The sequence below is a fragment of the Ceratotherium simum genome, chromosome 22 (assembly GCF_057802395.1).
Source record: "Ceratotherium simum simum isolate JZ-2026a chromosome 22, ASM5780239v1, whole genome shotgun sequence".
Taxonomy (NCBI): Eukaryota; Metazoa; Chordata; class Mammalia; order Perissodactyla; family Rhinocerotidae; genus Ceratotherium; species Ceratotherium simum.
In genome coordinates, this window is record NC_141921.1 from 36599850 (window position 1) to 36621918 (window position 22069).

The following is a 22069-nucleotide window of genomic DNA, read 5'->3' on the forward strand; positions in this document are numbered from 1 at the left end:
AGGACAGTTTTTCTCTTCGTCTCATCAGACCATCTTCACTGGGGGTTAAATGAGAGGCTCTCAGGTCCAGGCCCCTCTATCTGACACCATCTCTCCTAGGCCGGCTCGCTGGCACAAAGCCAAGAAGGTTCAGCTGACCCCTGGGCAGACGGAGGTAAAGATTGATCTGCCTTTGCCCATTGTGGCCTCCAATCTGATGATTGAGTTTGCAGACTTCTATGAAAACTACCAGGCCTCCACAGAGACCCTGCAGTGCCCTCGCTGCAGTGCCTCAGTCCCTGCCAACCCAGGGGTCTGTGGCAACTGTGGAGAGAATGTCTACCAGTGTCACAAATGCAGGTAAGCGAGAGGTTGGCACCCAGGCCAGGGCCACATCCTTGTATTTTTCCATAAGAGTCTCAGTGTGGACAATTTCAGTGTCTGATGCCCTTACAATAATTAGAGGATTATGTCTATATAGAGTCTGGAGCCCGTGGATGGAGAGAGACAGGGAGGGAGGGGAAGAGTGGTGTGTGTGTGTGTTTGCCCGTCCTGTGGGGTAGGGGCAGGGGAGGTCCCTAAGTTGAGGTCTGAGTCTTTCTTCCTGGTTCTCTGGTGGCTTAAGTCATCCTTACCTATTTGTTATTGTCCCTCCAATAGTCCCTGCAGTGGTTTCAGTGTATAGATGTGGCACACACCATCTCCTCATAGAGTCACCCCTGCTCCACCAAACCTCTGCTGCCCCCTGACCCAAACACTTTGGTTCTTCAGGTCCATCAACTATGATGAAAAAGATCCCTTCCTCTGCAATGCCTGTGGCTTCTGTAAATATGCTCGCTTTGACTTCATGCTCTATGCCAAGCCTTGCTGTGCAGTGGATCCCATTGAGAATGAAGAAGACCGGAAGAAGGTGAGGCCAGATTCATGCTCGACTCAGGGCAGTGGCCTTGATCTGAGCTTTGGGCAGAGCTGGTGTAGGGTGGTGTGCTTTTCCTGCAAGCCCAAGTCTTCCAACTCAGAAGAGTTTCAGGGCCTGGCTTTTGGGTGGGAGCAAGTAATGGCATAGGGTATATTGGAACACATAGTTTGCATAGGATTTCGGAGAAGTGTTGGTTAGTAATGAAACTAGAGTGTCTCAAGGGGCAGATAACTTTGGATTTGGAAAGGCAGAAAGGAGTTAGACGATTTGCCCTGCGTTTGTCCACCGACTGCTTCATGTGCAGCTGTGGGCCTTCCCCCAGTGTTAGCTTGTCTAGGGGCTAGTTCTCAACCAGCAGGATGTAGTGGGACTGGATATTAGAGGACAGTGAAAAGGGGGACCTATTGGGACAGCTACTAGCAGTAGCATGGGAAAGCAGAAGAACATTTACCTTTGGAGTCAGAAGTACAAAAGTTCAGCTCTAGCTGTGCTTTTTAATACTGTGTGACCCAGCATAAATTTCTTCTCCCAGCATTGTATATATGTATGTCGTGTTATATATGTACATTGTATATTATTAAAGATAATACGCCCACCATGGAGGATTATTGTGAGGAATAGAAATAACGTCTGAAACACAGAGGCTGTCTTGTAGGAACTGTTTCAGTACGCGGTTAAGCCGTTGGGATTACTCAGGGAAAATCATTGTGCTGAAAAGCCTGAACATGCATTGCTGTCTTTTCCTGTCTAGGCTGTTTCCAACATCAACACACTTCTGGACAAAGCTGATCGAGTGTATCATCAGCTGATGGGACATCGGCCACAGCTGGAGAACCTGCTCTGCAAAGTGAATGAGGCAGCTCCTGAAAAGCCCCAGGTAATCCCAAGCTAGCAGGGGCATGTGGAGAGGGCTTTGGATCCTAACAGAAGACTCTTTGCTGGGTGAGAGCATCATGGTGGAAAGCTGACAGCTTACCTGTTGGGTTGCAGGATGACTCGGGAACAGCTGGGGGCATCAGTTCCACTTCAGCCAGCGTGAATCGTTACATTCTGCAGTTGGCTCAGGAGTACTGTGGAGATTGCAAGAACTCTTTTGATGAACTCTCCAAAATCATCCAGGTAGAGAAATGGGAGCAGCCTTAGAGTGTTTTGTCCAGTGTTATCAGTATTGTTTTCAGAACAGTCAGGTTGCTCTCGTCCAGCGGTTCAGCTCTTTTGGTTGCCCTTGCCTGGTCCAGCTGGAAAGGCAGAGCCTGAGTGGCTGCACCACACAGCTGCTCTCCCACGACGGTTTCTGGGGCTTGGCAGAGAGCTGAGTTCATTTCAGAAAACTGGGAATAATGGACACTATTATAGATCTGTTTTCTTGGCCCTTAAATACAACCTATCTTTTAGTAGAGGGGTTACGGGTTTTCAAAAATCGAGTCCCGAGATTCTGTTTCCTCTTCTTCTGACATGCCATGTTTGCAAATAGGAGAGGGCACACCACCTACCTTCAACCAGGTGGGCCGTGTGGCGGATGGACCGTTACGGACCTGGTTTCCATGGGGTGGGATGCTGGCTGCAGACAAGGGAGCAGCCACTTTCCCCGTCACTGAAAATTGCCGTCTTTACCACACGTGCCACGTCCGTGACCTGGGTGTTTGCTCTTTACGCGGCAGTGCCGTGGGAGTTCAGGGCGTGTGCCTGCGATTGGAGACGGAGTCCTGAGTCTGCCACTTAGCCTGGTCAAGCTAACCCCTCTAAACTTCAGTTTCCTCCTCTGTAAAATGAGGAGAAAGTATCTAACTGGTAGGGTTATCCAGAAGGTTAAATTAGATAATGCACGTATAGTGTTTTTTCAAAACCAAAGCTAATTTTCCAGTTAACTTTCTCTTCCCTCTTATTTTAATTGCTAATTTCTTTCTCTTTTGTTTTTTTTTTTTTTTTGTTCTTAGAAAGTCTTTGCTTCACGCAAAGAGTTGTTGGAATATGACCTGCAACAGAGGGAAGCAGCCACCAAATCGTCCCGGACCTCTGTGCAGCCCACCTTCACTGCCAGCCAGTACCGCGCCTTATCTGTGCTGGGCTGTGGCCACACGTCCTCCACCAAGTGCTATGGCTGCGCCTCGGCTGTCACGGAACATTGTATCACACTACTCCGGGCCCTGGCCACCAATCCAGCCCTGAGGCACATCCTCGTCTCCCAGGGCCTGATTCGGGAGCTCTTTGATTACAATCTTCGCCGAGGCTCTGCGGCCATGCGGGAGGAGGTCCGCCAGCTCATGTGCCTCCTAACCCGGTTAGAGCCTGCATCGTGACTGCGGGGCTAGTAATTCCTGCTAACACTCGGGTTGGTGGCAGCAGCGATTCTGGGAGCACTAGAGGGTGCAAAGGATTGTGCTTCTCACTGCCTAACAGGTTTGCTAGTTGACAGTAGAGGAAAAAATGAGGTGTCCAGGGTATAGATGAGTGAACTCGGGGGGCATTTGAACCCAAGTTTCCTTGTAAATAGTCTCTTTGGCTTGTACTTTGTTGGTTCCCATGAGGTTTCCTGAGGAAATGGTCTCTGAGGTCTCGTGAGGGAGGAGAAGGGAGTGGCTGGGCACTTGGACTCGACTCACACGAGAGAAGACGGGAGCAGTGGAGCCTGGTGATTCAGAGCTGGGACTCTGAATCAAGAAGACCCAGGCTCAGTGTCTGATACTTTGTATTCTCTGCCTTGGACAAATTACGTAACTTCTCTGAGCCTAAGTTTTCCTCATCTGAAAAATACTGATAATAGTAAATACCCTAATGACTTGTGGTGAGGATGGAATGAAATAAGTAGTATAAGTAATAACTCATATTTATGGAGAACTTAGTAAGTGTCAGATACAGTACCCAGAGCTGAATGTGGATTATTTACAGAGTATGTGGTATAAATCCTGGAACGTTATGTGGTTGATAAAAATTACTTGCTATGTTACTTATTCACTCATTTAACAAATAGTTATTGAGCATCTACTGCATGCCAGGCACTGTTCTAGACTCTGAGGATACAGTGGTAAATGAAACAAAGTCCCTGCCCTCGTGTAGCCTACAGTCTAGATGAAGAGAACTGTAGTAAATAGATGATTACACGATATAGTGTCAGGAAATTATATTGTGAAGAGAAGTTGAGCTGGGATGGCGACCTTGATTGTGGGAGGGATTCTATTTAGGATAAGGTAGTCAAGGAGGACCTCTGAGGGGCTGATACTTGAGGAGAGACCTGTGTGAAGTAAGGGGACAAGCCATGCAGGTATCTAAGACATGGGCCACATGCACAGGAACAGCAAGTGGAAGGCCAAGAGGCAAGGGTGTGCCAGGAATGGTCGGGGAGCACCAAGGAGGCCCGTGTAGCTGGAGCGAAGGGTGTGATGGAGGAGGGGACAGAAGGGAGGGGGAATTAGTGAGAAGTCTCTAGGGGCCACATCCTGTAGGGCCATTGTAAGGACTTTGGGTTTTATTCAGAACGTGTTGGAAAGCAAGAAAGTGACAAGATAGAATTTGTTTTTTGCTGTTATCAGTGTAGGCATTATTACAAAGGGGCATAGATGGGAATGTGGATGCTTTGTGGGAAATGAGGTGGAGGCAATTGGAAAAGATGAGCAAAGAGTTGTGGTCAAGACTAAAGAGTGCACACCTAGATTTTGGAGACTGTGCTAGGCCAGACAGCGCCTGGGGGCTCTGCAGCCTGGGACGTGGGTGGGGAGAAAATCTCCCATATGTTGGTGCTACTCTTCCCTCAGTCAGTGTCTCCTCCCAGGAAAGGCGGCTGTGACATGCCCTTTTTATTACAAACCAGAGTTTTGTGGGGCAGTGCTGTCGTCTTGCCCCTGGGAAAGCCAGGTAGCCCTAGACATTGATTTCTTTTCCTCTGGGCTCCTTCAAGAGGAAAGGAAGGACACAACCAATGGTGAATAACATGACTCCATTTCTTTGTTTCCCCAGAGACAATCCGGAAGCCACTCAGCAAATGAACGACCTGATTATTGGCAAAGTCTCCACTGCCCTTAAGGGCCACTGGGCCAATCCTGATCTGGTGAGCTGCACAGCCATCCCCTCTGACTCCTCCCTCACTTTCCTTCTACGTACTTTCGGCTTCCTCCTCGCCAGTCCCCTCCAGTCTCATTGTGCTGACTGAGGAGGGAGGATCAGCAAGCACATTTGCAGAGCTCATGTCCCAGAATAATTTTCCCAGACCAGAGCCAACTTCAGAGGGAAAAGAGCAATGGGTGCTCGGCCATATGGAATACAAGGGCCTCCATCCCTCCTTTCTCTCTCTGGTGGTGCCACCTGTGACCAGACATTTGAGTTCTGAGTCGCCAGATCAGAGCTTGGACCTAAGCGCTAGTCCTGGGACTGACCCTTCAGACCTTCTCTACTCATGTCTCTTCCTGTTGGTCTGTCTTCTAGGCAAGTAGCCTTCAGTATGAAATGCTGTTGCTGACAGATTCTATCTCGAAGGAGGACAGCTGCTGGGAGCTCCGGTTACGCTGTGGTGAGTTTGGGGACCACCTGGTTAGGAGCTTTTCCGAGAGAGGAAAGGAGGCTTCAAGATGCAGTCCTAGCCACAGAGGGGGAGAGCTGGGGAGAACTGCACTTGGACGCCTTGCTGGGGTAGGTGCGAGGGGTTTACGGTCGTGACTCTGCCTTTCCTCCCCATCCCTAGCTCTCAGCCTTTTCCTCATGGCTGTGAACATTAAGACCCCAGTGGTTGTGGAGAACATTACCCTCATGTGTCTGCGGATCTTGCAGAAGCTGATTAAACCACCTGCTCCAACCAGCAAGAAAAACAAGGTACTAGGCGGGGAGTCTAAGAGGGAAGGGCAGGGGGGCAGCCCCCTCCTGCCCCAGCCAGTGCTGTGCCCCACCTCTCGAAGGTCTCTGCCTTACTCCCAGCTCACCTGACTTTGGTCTTGGGGGCATGGTCACTTCCTCTGCCATAGTTCAGCAGAGATGGGTTGGAGTTTTTGAGAAGGAAGGTTTCACAGAGGAAAGTCAAGTTAAATCAACACGTAAAGACCGAAGCATAGAACACAGTGGTTCACTGTGGAGGACTACCTTTCTCTGGTCACGTCAGATGACTTGCAGCCCCAGAGAGCACGGTGTTCTTTACTACCCACGTGCCTTGGCGTGTGTGGTATTGTGCAGTGGTGAAAATCCTAGGCGCTGGAGCAGACTGTCTAACTCAAATCTCAGCTCCTCCGTTTACTAGCATTGTGACCTTGGGCAAGTTATTTAACTTAGGTTCTTAGTTTCCCCATCTATAAAATGGGAATACAACACGTTGAGGTATTGTGAAGAATAAATGACTTAATGCTGATCACGTGCTCGGAGCAGTGTCTAGCCCAAGTTAGTTCTTAACAAGTGTTAGCTGTGGCTATATGCTGTCTTCTCTGCCTAGAATGCTCTCCTTCTCTTTGTTAGTGCTCCTTAGTAGATCCAGTTCTGTGGTAGACTGGCTGTGAGCTCCTTGAATCTAGGGACTGTCAGTTTAGTAATATTTTTTTATGTTCCTTGTGTAGCATGGTACCTAGCATATAATAGCCACTCAGTTAATCATTGTTAAGTAAATGAATAAAGCCAAGTTTTCATCCTGAAATAATTATAGCTGAGCCACAGGTTGACTTGCTTGTACCGGCTTGTAGAATATGCAGGCCATAATTCTTTTTCTCGGCCATGCCTGAGGCTACCTGCCTCCAATCCCCCTTTGTGGTCCTTGGGCCATTCCGATTTCTGCTCCATCCTGATGGAGTCCCTTAATGGGAAACAAAGTCTTCCTTGCAGGAAGATTGCTTTCTGAGTAGTAAGTACTAGGAAGGAAACTGGACATTGAACACTTTATCTGTACTTCCCTTGTCCTGGTCTGCCCAGACAGTCCTCAGAAAAGGCAAGACTGAGGTACATGTGAAGGTTTATTTCCCCTCAGAGCTGATTCCCAACAAATAAAATCATACTAGATTGAAAAGAAGAACGTCATCCCCACATAATTGTCATTTTTTTCCTGCAGTGTGAGGCAAAAGGAGATTTCCACAGAATTCTTATCCTCTAAGCACTGAAGCCCAGTGTCAATGTTCACATTTTGGTTAGTTTTAGCCTAGAGAGAGCAGCAGTTCTCACAGTTTGGCTCACAGGTCTCTGGGTGTTCCCAAGACTATCAGGGAATCTGCGAGGTCGACATTATTTTTGCAATTATCCAAAGGCACGATTGCCCTTTGCACTCTAAGGATGTTTGTGCTGATGGTGCAGAATTGATGATGGTTGGACCACTGGCGCCTTGGCATGACAGGCAGTGGCCCCACCGTTCCTTGTAGTCATGCTCTTCACTGTCGTGAGGTTTCGTTCAAGAGCATCTTTGATCAAGCAGCACAAGTTAATTTTAATAAATCTTAACTCTCGAGCACTAATGTTTTTAATGTTCAGTGTGACAATACAGGAAGTACACCGAAGTGCTTTTGCTGCACACTGAAGTACAGTGGCTGTCTAGAGGAAAAGCACTCATGTCATTGAGATGCGGGCTAAACCGTCTGCTTTTTCCATGGCACCTGTTTGTGCTTGCAAGGACTGGCAGGCAAATTGTGGTTATTCAGAGGCAGATGTTGGGCAGACATTTTCTTGAAAAATGAATGAAGTGAGCCTGTCACTTCAAGAGGAATTGGCACAACCCAGTGAACCAGTATTTTCCAAATGACCAATGCATGTTACAGAATCACGCGTGGGTAAAAGATGAATTTTTGTATGATGGAATATGAAAAGTTTATTGATTGGTTTCACATCCCACATTACAGCCAATCCTTAAGAACCTACAATTTATTGAATTTTGGTGTAGTATCAAAGAAAGAAATCAGCAATTAATTGAAAAAGCTATTAAAATATTCTTCTCTTTTTTAACTAATATCTGTGTGAGGCTAGATGTTTCTCATATACTTCAACCAAAACATATAACAGTTCGACTGCCGAAGCAAGTATGAGAATCCAGCTGTCTTATTAAGGCAGTCATTAGACGATCTTCAAAAGTGTAAATTAGGGCCGGCCCCGTGGCTTAGTGGTTAAGTGCGTGCGCTCCGCTACTGGCGGCCCGGGTTCGGATCCCGGGCGCGCACCGACGCACCACTTCTCCGGCCATGCTGAGGCCGTGTCCCACATACAGCAACTAGAAGGATGTGCAACTGTGACATACAACTATCTACTGGGGCTTTGGGGGCGGAAAAAAAAAGGAGGAGGATTGGAAATAGATGTTAGCTCAGAGCCGGTCTTACTCAGCAAAAAGAGGAGGATTAGCACGGATGTTAGCTCAGGGGTGATCTTCCTCACAAAAAAAAATAAAAGAAGCCTATTTAAAAAAAAAAAAGAAAAGAAAGAAAACTAATGGCAACTAATGATCTGTTGTCTTTCCTTATAAAAAAAAAAGTGTAAATTAGTGCCACTCCTTTCTCTAGTTTATTTTTTTTTTTATTTTTTTATTTTTTTTTTTTTTATACTTTAATTTTTGTTTATTGCGGTAACGTTGGTTTATAACATTGTAAAAATTTCAGGTGTACATCATTGTACTTCTATTTCTGCATGGACTACATCATGTTCACCACCAAAATACTAATTATAACCCATCACCACACACATGTACCGAATTATCCCTTTCACCCTCCTCCCTCCCCCCTTCTCCTCTGGTAACCACCAATCCAATCTCTGTCCCTATGTGTTTGTTTATTGTTGTTATTATCTACTACTTAATGAAGGAAATCATACGGTATTTGACCTTCTCCCTCTGACTTATTTCACTTTGCATTATACCCTCAATGTCCATCCATGTTGTCACAAATGGCTGGATTTCGTCAAGTTTCTTATGGCTGAGTAGTATTCCATTGTGTATATATACCACAGCTTCTTTATCCATTCGTCCCTTGATGGGCACTTAGGTTGCTTCCAAGTCTTGGCTATTGTGAATAAGGCTGCAATGAACACAGGGGTGCATGTACCTTTACAAATTGGTGTTTTCAAGTTCTTTGGATAAATACCCAACAGTGGAATAGCTGGATCATATGGTAGTTCTATCGTTGATTTTTTGAGGAATCTCCATACTGTTTTCCATAGTGGCTGCACCAGTTTGCACTCCCACCAGCAGTGTATGAGAGTTCCCTTCTCTCCACAACCTCTCCAACACATGTTGTTTCCTGTCTTGTTAATGATAGCCATTCTGACGGGCGTGAGGTGATATCTCATTGTAGTTTTGATTTGCATTTCCCTGATAGTTAGTGATTTTGAACATCTTTTCATGTGTCTGTTGGCCATCTGTATATCTTCTTTGGAGAAATGTCTGTTCAGGTCTTTTGCCCATTTTCAATTGGGTTGGTAGTTTTTTTTTGTTGAGATGCATGAGTTCTTTATATATTTTGGAGATTAAGCCCTTATCAGATGTATGGTTTGCAAATATCTTCTCCCAATTGTTAGGTTGTCTTTTCGTTTTGTTGATGGTTTCCTTTGCTGTGCAGAAGCTTTTTAGTTTGATGTAGTCCCATTTGTTTATTTTTTCTATTGTTTCTCTTGCCCGGTCAGATGTGGTGTTTGAAAAGATGTTGCTAAGACCGATGTCGAAGACCGTACTGCCTATGTTTTCTTCTAGAACTTTCACAGTTTCAGGTCTTACATTCAAGTCTTTAATCCATTTGGAGTTAATTTTTGTGTATGGTGTAAGGTAAGGGTCTACTTTCATTTTTTTGCATATGGCTATCCAGTTTTCCCAACACCATTTGTTGAAGAGACTTTCTTTTCCCCATTGCATGTTCTTGGCTCCTTTGTCAAAGATTAGCTGTCCATAGATGTGTGGGTTTATTTCTGGGCTTTCGATTCTATTCCATTGATCTGTGTGTCTGTTTTTGTGCCAGTACCATGCTGTTTTGGTTACTATAGCTTTGTAGTATATTTTGAAATCAGGGAGTGTGATACCTCCAGCTTTGTTCTTTTTTCTCAGGATTCCTTTAGCTATTCGGGGTCTTCTGCTGTTCCATATAAATTTTAGGATTCTTTGTTCTACTTCTGTGAAAAATGTTGTTGGAAGTTTGATAGGGATTGCATTGAATCTATAGATGGCTTTAGGAAGTATGGACAAAATAAACTCTAGTTTATTTTTGTTTTGAAAAATATAAAAAATGTCATTTAAGTTGATAGCTAATGGATTTATTCTTATTTTTAAAAGAATTAATAAATATTTTAAGAATTTCTCAGTTTTAGTCTGTAATATGGTAAATATTGATATAACCACATACACAAAAGCTCTTTGGAGCCCTCAATAATTTTTTAAGGTTGTAATGGGGTACAGAGGCCAGAAAGTTTGAGAACCGCTGGCTTAGAGTGCTGTCTGAGGTTCTTTGATATACAAGCTAGTTCTGGTTACTAATGGCTCTTTAAATTCTGGAGACTGCTTAGTGATCCCTTGAAGATTTATGTTTGGGAAACTGCACATCAGCCTTGGGATAGGAATTAGTGTATGCGGCTATAGGATTGTCTGCAGGGAGCCAGCTACCTCTTACCCTGTGCAGTCAAAATTGTTGACCTTAAGCTCAGCATGGAGACGCTACTGCTAAATTGGATCAAAATGCTTTAACAGAAACACATATTCGGGCATAAAAGATATGAATGTTGATCCTTCTGATCTTCTTGCCTTTGCATATGTCCCCTTGGGGTGCTAGTGCCATTTATATTGGAGCTCTGGCTCAGTTGTCCCTCGAGCTCTCTCACCTTTTTCTGCTTTCCTCCCGCAGGATGTTCCTGTTGAGGCCCTCACCACAGTTAAGCCATATTGCAATGAGATCCATGCCCAGGCTCAACTGTGGCTCAAGAGAGACCCCAAAGCATCCTATGAAGCCTGGAAGAAGTGTCTTCCTATCCGAGGTGTGTCTGTCTCTTCAAGCCTTAGGAAATCAGTCACTTCTACCCTTGTCCTGACAGCCCTACAAGCCCATTTTCCTGTTACTTTCTTTTCCTTATACCTCTCCCTGTTCCCCTTTGCCTGCCAGGGATAGATGGCAATGGGAAGTCCCCCAGCAAATCAGAGCTCCGCCATCTCTATTTGACTGAGAAGTACGTGTGGAGGTGGAAGCAGTTCCTGAGTCGTCGGGGGAAGAGGACCTCCCCCTTGGATCTCAAACTGGGCCATAACAACTGGCTGCGGCAAGTGAGTGACCACCTCCCGGTCCCTCACCCTGCTATGCTGGCCGCGGATACCGAGCGGTCTGCTTCTGCTCCTCCCCACCTGTCTGCTCTGCTTTCTCTTCTTTCTCTTTGCTTTCTTGCTTCCTTTCGAATAGGAAGTAGGTGGAGATTCTTGCTTGCAGCCGCCAGCATGGTGGACTGACCCAAATAGAACTCTCCTCTGCCCTTTTCATCAAGCTCCTTGTCCTCTCTGCTCTCCTTCCTGACCATTCAACGGAACTCAGCCTCAGTGCCTATGCTCCTCTTTTCTCCTTCCATCTTTCATATCTTCTGCTGTCCTCTCCCTCTTCTTTCTAGCTGATGTTTTAAAGGATTTAAGTAATTATGTTTTAGAGAATCCATTTGTCCATTGGTGTATAAAATAAGAAATACTTAGTTTAAATCAAATGTATTTGGCATATAGGTGTCCCCAAAATAGAATTATAGGAGTCTTTGCTGAGGAAAATACCCGCTAGTCTTTTTTCCTAGTTCAGTCATTGTAGGTATGTTCTCCAGAGTACTTGGAGACAATCTCATGAAGAAGGAGACTTCTTAGCTGCCTCTATCCCAGTTTGCAGCAGTTGGATCTTGTGTTAGCTGGTGATTTTTACCTTCAACCTTTTCCTGGAGAAGTGCCCAGAGGACTTCTGGGTGGTGGCAGTTGAGTGTGCCCTGCCGGGGGCTGGTGAGACAGCCGTCACCTGACCAGGAGCTTCTCGCCCGTGTCCTGCAGGTGCTCTTCACTCCGGCGACACAGGCTGCACGGCAGGCAGCCTGTACCATCGTGGAAGCTCTAGCCACCATTCCCAGCCGCAAGCAGCAGGTCCTTGACCTCCTCACCAGGTGCCATTTGAGGGCGGGATGGGGAGGGTGGTCGGGCTTCATCTAGAGCTTTTCCTGCTTTCCCGGGGGAATCCTCTGGGAATTGGGATGGGAGGCACACCTCTGCTCTGTAACCAACCCAGTCCGTGTAGCAGATCACGGAAACAAACAAGTACTAAGAAGCTGAGTTTCAGTGGTGGCAGTAGTAGTAACAGCAGCAGCAGCACTAGCAGCTAATATTTATTGAGACCTTATGAGCTTATAAATGCTTGGCGTGCATTATCTCGTTCAGTCCCCACAGCGTCCTGAGCTTAACGTGGTTGGTTAGCTTGTCCACTGGAAGGCAAGATTGCAATCCGGGCAGTCTAATTCTAAAGCCCACGGCATTGGCCACTAAACTCTGGGGTATACTTGCCTTCTAAATGACTTAATCAAAAACCAGTCTCACTACGTGGATAACCACTATGCCTATTTTGGTGCTCATTGTTCCAAACGCTTATGGTTTATTGCGTTGCATTTCTCGTTGTGTGCTCTGAATTATTCCCAAGTATGGGAGGTTCCCAAGTGGGAAGTTTGGGGTTTTCTTGGGTGCCCTCGCTCCACCCTCTAGAAGGAAAGGGGAGGGAAGGAGAGCAGAAGACATGAAAGATGGAAGGACAAAGAGGAACTGTTTAGAACTATTGGAGCTAATAGAGTTCTCTCACGGTGCCCTGTCGCTCTCAATGGCAGTTATCTGGATGAACTGAGCATAGCTGGCGAGTGTGCTGCCGAGTACTTGGCCCTCTACCAGAAGCTCATCACTTCAGCTCACTGGAAAGTCTACCTGGCAGCTCGGGGAGTCCTGCCCTATGTGGGCAACCTCATCACCAAGGTATCCTACCTCCTGGGCCAGGAGAGCCCCTTTCCCTAATTCTCCTTCCATTATACTCTTTCTCTGATATAAACTTTGTGGTGTTCTTTTTTGCTGAGAAGAAATAATTTGTTGAAAATATTATTTTTATGACTTTATTGTATTTATCATATTGATGTAGCAACCTGTTGGGGGCATTTAGGTGGTTTCCAATTTTTAAGCAATCCCTAAACGTTATTGCAACTGTCCTTGGCTTCTTGGAAAGGAGTTCTACAGATGTTCAGTTTGAGGGATCAGTAGAATAAAATGATGGAGTGTCTTTGGCTGGTGCAGCAAGCTCCTGGACTGGTGGTGGAGGTGACCAGTGTCGGTGGCAGTGTTGTCACACTAATTGTGCTTATCATCCTGTTTAGGAAATAGCTCGCTTGCTGGCCCTGGAGGAGGCCACCCTGAGCACTGATCTGCAGCAGGGCTATGCCCTCAAAAGTCTCACAGGTAGAGAAAGCCACCTGTCCCTTCCTTTAGGGCACCCTGGGTATATTTTGGGGACTGACACTTAGTTCCTTGGGTGCTGGGTTTGACTCTCTTCCTTCTGTGTTGACCATAGTGCAAATTTAAGCTCTGCCTTTTTCTCCTCATCGATGGGTTTACATTTTTGAGCTCCTTTTCACTTTGACTAGTTCATTGAGCACCTGCTCTGTGCCAAGCACAAAGATAGCTTTTCCCTGCTTTTGAGTTGCTCATAAACTTTTGAAGACACAGTCCTTCCTTGCTCATATTCTCATCGAGGGCTCTTGCAGCAACTTTTTCCTGTCTCCCACAGGCCTTCTCTCCTCCTTTGTCGAGGTGGAATCCATCAAAAGGCACTTTAAAAGTCGCTTGGTGGGTACTGTGCTGAATGGATACCTGTGCTTGCGAAAGCTGGTGGTGCAGAGGACCAAGCTGATCGATGAGACCCAGGATATGTTGCTGGAGATGCTGGAAGACATGACCACAGGTAGTGCTGCCCAGCAGCCTAGAACTTGAGACTCCCACGCCCCTTCTGGGTCTGCCTAGGTGCATTAGTCAGATTTCCTTGAGTTCCACAGAGCCAGAGGAGGGGTGGCAAGTGTCTCCCCACATTCAAGGAAAGAAGAAGAAACTCTTCTCTCAAGAGAGTATTAGTTCTTGGAGTTATACAATTCCAGAGCTGGGCTCAGTCAATTTGCACTGAGCTCACAGAGCAGAAAGAAGTCACGGCTTCTCAGATTGGTGTCTTTCATTGGTTCTGGAAAATTCTCAGCCATTATTTCTTCAACTACCTCTGCTCCATTCTCCCTCTCTCCCTCTCCCTCTCCCTCTCCCTTTCTCTCTCTCTCCCCTCCCCCTCTCTCCTCTGTCTCTCTCCCCCCTCCCCTCCCCACCCCCTTCCCCTCCCCCACCACCCCTCTGTCATCCCTGTGGGACTCCTCTCTCTGTCATCCATATCTCTTCACCTCTTTCATAGTGTTCGTCTCATTGTATCTTTATGCTGATTTTGGATAATTTCTTCAGTTCTGTCATTCAGTTCATTAACTTTCTTCACTATGTGTAATCTATTTAATCTGCCCATTGAGTTCTGGATTTTGTAGTCTCTTGTTTATTTACTCACATTTCCCATCCTTTTTATAATCCTTAAATATATCAAACATACTTCTATGTCTGATAATTCTAAAATTTGAAATATTTATGGATCTGATCCTGCTGTTTGTTATTCCGGGTCTTGCTTTTGGTGCCTTAAGTCTTTTGTATTTTGTGATTTTTGACTGTGAGCTCCTGTTTTGGGGATTTAAGGTGGAAATTCTTTAGGACCCAAGTCAAAGATGGGTTTCTCCAGAGAGGATTTGTGAGGATTCTGTGAGGCGTCTCAGGGCACTGCCATCTGGGGCTGCCTTTGACGAAGTTCTGAGCTTCAGGTTTTTCAGACCTAGGTAGTGTGAATTTTGAGCCACAAACACCTAGAGGTGAGAGGCAGCTTGTTATGTGTTCTCCGAGGAGATTTTTTTTCCCCCTCTACTCAGTGCCAAATTATAAGGGAAGACAACTTCCTTTCAGTTATTTTCTTGGGGCAAAGGGAGAGTTAAATTTTCTAGTTGACCCTTATACCAAAGGTGTAGTCTTTTGGGGTACCAGATTTATGTGTGTGTGGGTGGGGGGAGGGAATTCCTCTTTGCTCTCCACCTTGGCGGATTTGGGGCTTTGTATCAGCTCTCAAATCATGTCAGGTTATGGAAACCAAAGCTGAAGGCAGAAACCAGCTTCCGAGTTTTGATAACCTTTCTGGGTTTCTCATTTCTCTTAGTTTTTGGCTTTCATTTTTTTCTTGGCTATTGTGGCAGTTCAAGATTTTAAATTATTTGTAAGTGCTGAGGAGTGGGGGGTAGTTCAGGGAACACAGTCTGCCATATTGCCAGACACGGGGGTCCTTCTGATGCCGTTTTCATCATGCCGTGCTGAGCTGGTTGATGACCTTGTCAGCTGGACCCTTTTAAAGAGCATGTTTCTTCTTCCTCCTGTAACTTAAAGTTGTCTCTTTGGCTTCTAGAGGGAAATCTACTTAATCTTACAGAATGAAGCTTAAAACTATAACTTCCCTTTGATTTGACTAGAATACAGTTAGGATCACTATTTGAGTACCTATTTTTGAGTACCTATTCTGGCCAAGAGGATGCTAAGTTGAATAAAGCTTAGTTTCTCTGCTTAAGGAGGTTATAATTCTGAGAGGGAGCAAGACATGTACGCAACTAAGCAGGATGCACTGTGTTGACTTGGGCATTAAGGCTTTCAAATGGAATGCAGTCTGAGTATAAAAATCAATCAACTTCAAGTTTCTAACTGAAATATTGATATCTCCATATAGGGCATTTAAAAACTTACCAGGCAGAAAGAACCTGTCAGCGACAGTACTTCATTTAGAGTCTCATCTTGGTTTCTGTGGATGAAGCTCTTTCCTAACTGATTTGGCCACTTTGATGTCTGGCAGGTACAGAGTCAGAAACCAAGGCCTTCATGGCTGTGTGCATTGAGACAGCCAAGCGCTACAATCTGGATGACTACCGGACTCCTGTCTTCATCTTTGAGAGGCTCTGCAGCATCATTTATCCTGTAAGCAGTGTGATCCTTCCCATGGCTCTCAGGGTCTCGGCGTGAGCCATTTTGCCATGAAGCCTCTTGGTGATTCATTATAGTCATGGGCAGTCTTACTAGCTGTAGGCCATTTACTCAACATTTTAGAAAGCTCCACTGACATAAAACAGAAGCAACCTCGTAATTTTCTTGCTCCTGATGATGAGAAATTTAATGACCTTCCTTGATCATATTTCCTAGATTCAAGGTCAAGATCAGGTCTAACTTCCCATTGCCAAAATCCTGTTGCTTATCAGTCCAATTTATACTATGAAAGAGGCAATATTGAGCTAGAGTATAAAGAAATTTTCGCTCTCTTCTTTTCCACCCTTGTTTTGTGCACACGTGGGTGCGTATTTGTTTCCCTAGCCTGAGCTATACAGAAGCGTGGTATGATCCAAAGACCCCTCCTGTTATTGAAGAAGGATGAAAAACACCAGTGTCATCAGTTAATGATGAGAGGTCATTGGGGTTGTGCATACTAAGCATTAGGTAACATAGAGAGTACCCTCTTATGATGATGACGAAGTCACGGTCACCTATGACAGTCATCTGGCCCCAGATTGGCTAGCGTAGCATGAGACAAGCAGGAGGAGATGAGCAGGACCTCCGCTCGTTTCAGTGACACAGCTTTCTTACGTCACTCCTCATCTGCTTATTTTGTTAGGCTTTAGGACAGGCTTGATATTTAAGACTATATGAATTATATTTGGATTTTTTGAATCACCTCTGAGCTTCCTATCCTTTGTATCTTTGAATGTGTGAGGGGCTGGATGAGTTTGGTGTGTTTCCCTCAGAGTGTCCGTGGAACAAGGTAGCATGCTATAAATCTAAAAGGCCTCTGCTATCCCTCTACACATATCTTTATGCCATCCCTTTTAATGCATCCTTCTCTCTGTCCTTTAGGAGGAGAATGAAGTCACTGAGTTCTTTGTGACCCTGGAGAAGGATCCCCAACAAGAAGACTTCTTACAGGGCAGGATGCCTGGGAACCCGTATAGCAGCAATGAGCCAGGCATTGGGCCACTGATGAGGGATATAAAGAACAAGATTTGCCAGGACTGTGACCTGGTGGCTCTCCTGGAGGATGACAGTGGGATGGAGGTAACAAGCCTGGGACATTGCTGCCTTGATTAAGAGCATGGGCTAAGATCAAATCCAGTTTCCTCTCTTTTGTAGCTGATTAGCATTGGGCAGGTAGCTTGCTTCAGCTTCCTTATCTATAAATGGGGGCTAATGATTCCCACCTACCCACCTCACCTGGAGTTAAGGTTAATTACCTGTAAAGGGCTCTGCCCAATGCCTGGCATGCAGTAAGCAAATTGTTAGTGGCTTTTGCTTGTCATGGCGTAGGCTTTTGTTATTCTTGTTGCTCTGGCAGAGGCTTCCCAGTGATTCCAGGTTAATTAAGCTCCCTAAATACTGGCACTTTAGCCCCTGTGTAGATTTCTGGCCCTATATCTGATACCTTCTGGCAGATAACCTCTAGGGTCTGGCATACATGGTGAAAAGCATGTTGGGTGAGATAGAGAAAATTTCTTTTTCTGGTGCTGAGCCTGAAGTAGACTCAGAATAGGAGGTGCTCAGCAGCGATTCTTTTTCTTTTTTTGTGAAGATTAGCCCTGAGCTAACATCTGATGCCAATCTTCCTCTTTTTTGCTGGGGAAGATTGGCCCTGGGCTAACATCCATGCCCATCTTCCTCTACTTTATATGGGACACCGCCACAGCATGGTTGACAAGCGGTGTGTCAGTCCACGCCCGGGATCCAAACCTGTAAACCCTGGGCCGCCGAAGGGGAACGTGTGAACTTAACTGCTATGCCACCGGGCCGGCCCCCTCAGCAGGGAAATTTAACCTGGAGTCCATGGTTTGGGTAAAGGGTGTTTGTAACCCCTGAAATAGTGCACAAAATTCTGGGTGTTGTGCACACACGTGCGTTTTTCAGAAAGGGGAAGTTGATAGGTCCATGACATAAAAATTATGAATTATGAACCGCTGCCATAAAGTCTCCTTTGGTCTTGAAATTTTCTTGCCTTGCAATTATTTGGAATAACAGCCTCATCTACTTTTCTCTTCAGCTTCTAGTGAACAATAAAATCATTAGTTTGGACCTTCCTGTGGCCGAGGTTTACAAGAAGGTCTGGTGTACCACGAATGAGGTATGTGCTGGTTTTCTCACTTGGAGGTGTGGTTTTACCTTTCTGACTTCATGTGGACTTGTCCCAGGAGGAGCTTGTAGCAGCACCTAAGGAGCTGTACTTCCCGTTTGTGGTTGTGGAGAAAACCAGTCATCTTGTCCTCCTCTTGAGGCATCAGACTAGTGAGGTAGAAGAGCTTCAGGGGAGGGCGAGTGTTTTCTGGCTGTGTGCAGCCCAGGCTGGGCAAAGTCTGGGGAAGCAGTGTGTTGGGGAACGCTTGCTGTCTCATATGCTTTATATCCGGGTGCCTCTTGACTGAGATTCTCAGCTTTTGTGGGCCTGCTCACTTATGAGAACATTTTTCTAAGAGCTGTGTCAAGGAGCATAGTTTCTCGTTTACTGATTGGGGAATTGCGACTTGAACAGGCAGTTACTCTTGAAGAGGGGAAAGGGAAATAAAGGAAGCATGGCATTCTGGTCCTTTGGACCACCTCAGTACTGTCTGTCTGCTCTGGAGAGTCTTATAGTCCACTTCCCCTCTCCCTCCTCTTGTCTTAATCTCCTCCTCTGGTCCTTCCTTTCCTGTCTTTTTGTCTGCTTTCCTCCCCTTCCATTTCTTTCTCTCCTTCCCATTTCTTCCCATCTCTTCTCTCTATTAGGTGTATCTTTAGTAAGTGAATCAAATAAATAGTTTAATTACAGCAAACTAATGTACCAGTGAAGCACAGCGAACTTTTCTATACTTAGTCCCAAATATTTCTGTAGAGTTTGAGACTAAATTGGTAGTGTTCTCTTGGCACATTTTGGCCTTTCTTACATATTTTTGCTTCTCTCCTTTCTCCCACTGTGCTGGTACTCCTGGACATTGTCTACTGTTGGTCTGCTGCCAATTGGATAGATATAGCACTGTTGGCAGAGGGACACAGCAGGAGACTGCCCCAACCAGTACATCTTGTCACTGACGTTTTAGCATCAAAACAGAATGATACAGATTTAATCCCTGATGAATATAAAAAATTAAGACCAAGCTTTTATGGGCACCCTAGTAAATGGTGGTATGGAACCCAAAGAGTATACACAAGCATCTCTCCTTTTGAACCACGAGGCAAGGTAGAAGTTGAGGATCATTGGTCCCTCGCATTAGTGTGCTTAATCCACTGAGGAGTTCTTCTGGCAAAGTCCAGAGTTTGTGGCCGCCTTTTATCTGGGCCTTCATCAACTTCCCTTCTTACTTTGTCTCCCATTTCCCTGATACATAGCCCATCTCTTTAGCTACTAGAGTCTGTTCTGTTTTCTATGTCTCTTTCTCTCTCTGCCATGGTCTATGGCTGTTCTCTCTTTTAGTTCTCACTGGGCTTCCATAGCTGGAAACACTTCTAGAACTGGCCCCTCTGACGGCTTCTCTCCCTCCAGGGTTTCCTCTCCTGAAGCTGAACATGGGCTTAGAGGCAGACAGCTTGAATTAGTGTGGTACCTTCTCTCCAACTGAATTTCATAGAGTGTGACTCCAAACCTCTATTGCTCATCTCCAAAAGGAGAATATGTATGCTAGAGTACCTAACTCAGTGCCTGGTGTATAGTGAACTCTCATGATCCTCCGATTTAGTACAGTTGCTGTAATCTTCTCGTTTCTAGTCATTCCATCAGGTTATAGGTTTTAGCTTGAGGAAATTTGGGTGACCCCTCTCCTTGCTGTAAGGTTATATGAAGCCCTCAGGATCTCCATAAGCAAAGATTGGTGTATTCTCTTTTCTTGCTTTTGATTCCTGAGACTTGAATCAAAGCTATTTGATCTAATTGACCTTCCTTGTCCTAATTCTTTGGGTAGTGGTCTTGTTGGTTAGAGAGAATTTCTACTCCCAACACAGGTTGGGAATTGGACCTGGGCTTACAGCTGGATAACTCTGAACAAGCTGCTTAACCTTGTATAAGAGGATAATATAAAGTGCTTAATTAGCATAGGACTTAGCACAGAGTAAAATGATAAATAATAGTTGTTATAGTTATTACATAGAGTTTTAATGAAATTAAACGCCTGTTTACAAGTGCCTGTCTCCAACTTTCTCTGCTCAGGGAGAGCCGATGAGGATTGTTTATCGTATGCGGGGGCTGCTGGGTGATGCCACTGAGGAGTTTATCGAGTCCCTGGACTCCACCACAGGTGTGGCCCTTTTCACAGACACTGCTGCATGTTGGATTTGAGATTTGGGACCACTGAGAGGTTCATCTCCTGGGACTTAGGGGTGTACCTCAGATCAGAATTGAGGGGGGATTACTTCTCCAACTGAGGAAAAGTACGGGTATTTATGGCCTAATACAGACACCTCTGGGGTTGGAGGAAAAAAAAAAAAGAAAAACTTGGAAAAATGCGATTAGCAACAAACTTGAGATCAGATTTATTTTTAGCTTAGTTTTTTTTTTTCCTGTTGGAGGTGGTGTTTAGATTTTCACGTATTAGAGTAAGTAATTTTAGTTGACTTGAAGCTTAAAAAAAGCTCCTACTGGGAGTGAGATAGTGTAGTTTAATATCCAATGTTGACTCCTTTTATTGGCTATGTCTTTATTGGAGATATGGAAAAGGGAACTAGCTTTCAGCCTGGGAGAAGGTTATCTGTTTTATTCCCATCTTCACCTTCCTCTCCTTTTATGCTTGGCTTTCTCCGGCTCACCCCAGATGAAGAAGAAGATGAAGAAGAAGTGTATAAGATGGCTGGTGTGATGGCCCAGTGTGGGGGCCTGGACTGCATGCTTAACAGACTGGCAGGGATCAAGGATTTCAAGCAGGGACGCCACCTTCTAACAGTGAGTTGGAGGCAGCAAGGTGGGACCAGCCCTTCTGCTTTGAGAGAGGCTGCTATGGAAAGAAGCTTGTGGCCACTGTGCCATATAACCCTAGAGGGCAGCATGGTGCTGTGGACCAGTGCAAGCCAATGAAGGATCTGGCAGCTTCCCTGAGCCCTCTACACTTTAGCCTTCTCCCCCAACTTCTCCCAAAAAACCAGTGTGATGGTAGCCTTCTGCTGTGTCTCTTTAGTCACCCATGGAACCAATGTCTAATTGTCTTTCCCAAAAAACTGCACTTGTGTCAATAGTTATTATTATTTAAATTATTATTATTATTGCTTTTTAAATGGATTTTGTGAGTAACCCTTTCATTCCTTGTAGGATTTTGTTTGGGTGTTCATCCAGCTGTCTCGATAAGGGGTAGAGGATTCTAAGGGCACCACAAATATTACACTATTATTTTCACCTCCAAGAGACATGAGAACAAATATTATTGTGCCCATCTTTTAAATGACCTACCTACATGGTCTGAGCTCCCACAAGCCATGAGCTTTGGGATCTTTCTGTTTACTATTAGTTCAGAGTCTGAGTCAGTCCTGGACTTTTCCCAGGACAACAGAGCATCGCCTGTTCCATTAGGAATTGGTGTCACTGCCAGAGTTTTAGAAATGGCGGAGATATACCCAGCCCACACAAGCTACCACTGGAGAACAATGTTATTTAAATGGCCGACCTGATAGGAGATCACAGCCACCTTACTATGACCCCTTAAGGGTCGTTTCTCCCTGCTGTCCTCTGCATTTCAGGAGGAGTACCTACTGGTCATACATGGCCCCTCTTCAACATTTCTTTCCTGCTCGTCTTCATCTTAGACTCTCAGAGGGTCTCATGGGTTTTGACTGGTTTTTCTTGTCAGGTCTTGCTGAAGTTGTTCAGTTACTGCGTGAAGGTGAAAGTCAACCGGCAGCAGCTGGTCAAGCTGGAAATGAACACTTTGAATGTCATGCTGGGGACTCTCAACTTGGTAAAGAGTGTGGACTGCAAAATGTGGAGAATGAGCCTCAGAAGTCCTGGGTGGGGGGAGGACATCTCAGTTCTGGACTCAGATGGAATGGATTTCTGGCCTTTTCAAGCCCTTCATCTGTCTGGCTGACCAGCACACGGACTTGGATCATTTAGGCTGTCCCTTCTCCTGCTGGCTCACCCCCGTGCTACTGCCATGATAGCCATGAGCTTT

The 22069-nt window shown here is 45.5% G+C and overlaps 1 protein-coding gene across 8 annotated transcripts in view; it reads left to right on the forward strand.

Moving 5' to 3' along the window:
* The window catches only part of UBR4 (ubiquitin protein ligase E3 component n-recognin 4), a 134403-nt gene that overhangs the window by 91112 nt on the left and 21222 nt on the right, over positions 1-22069 (forward strand). For all 8 annotated transcript variants that reach the window (XM_087446698.1, XM_087446699.1, XM_087446697.1 and 5 more), the window contains 20 exons: positions 100-339; positions 751-889; positions 1650-1775; positions 1889-2017; positions 2836-3179; positions 4853-4943; positions 5318-5402; positions 5574-5701; positions 10663-10792; positions 10918-11075; positions 11826-11935; positions 12644-12785; positions 13178-13259; positions 13588-13761; positions 15766-15887; positions 16815-17012; positions 17989-18069; positions 20122-20209; positions 20723-20850; positions 21749-21856. In XM_087446698.1, coding sequence (XP_087302824.1) covers positions 100-339; positions 751-889; positions 1650-1775; positions 1889-2017; positions 2836-3179; positions 4853-4943; positions 5318-5402; positions 5574-5701; positions 10663-10792; positions 10918-11075; positions 11826-11935; positions 12644-12785; positions 13178-13259; positions 13588-13761; positions 15766-15887; positions 16815-17012; positions 17989-18069; positions 20122-20209; positions 20723-20850; positions 21749-21856 — 2803 coding nt within the window. The remainder of the gene's footprint in view (positions 1-99; positions 340-750; positions 890-1649; positions 1776-1888; positions 2018-2835; positions 3180-4852; positions 4944-5317; positions 5403-5573; positions 5702-10662; positions 10793-10917; positions 11076-11825; positions 11936-12643; positions 12786-13177; positions 13260-13587; positions 13762-15765; positions 15888-16814; positions 17013-17988; positions 18070-20121; positions 20210-20722; positions 20851-21748; positions 21857-22069) is intronic.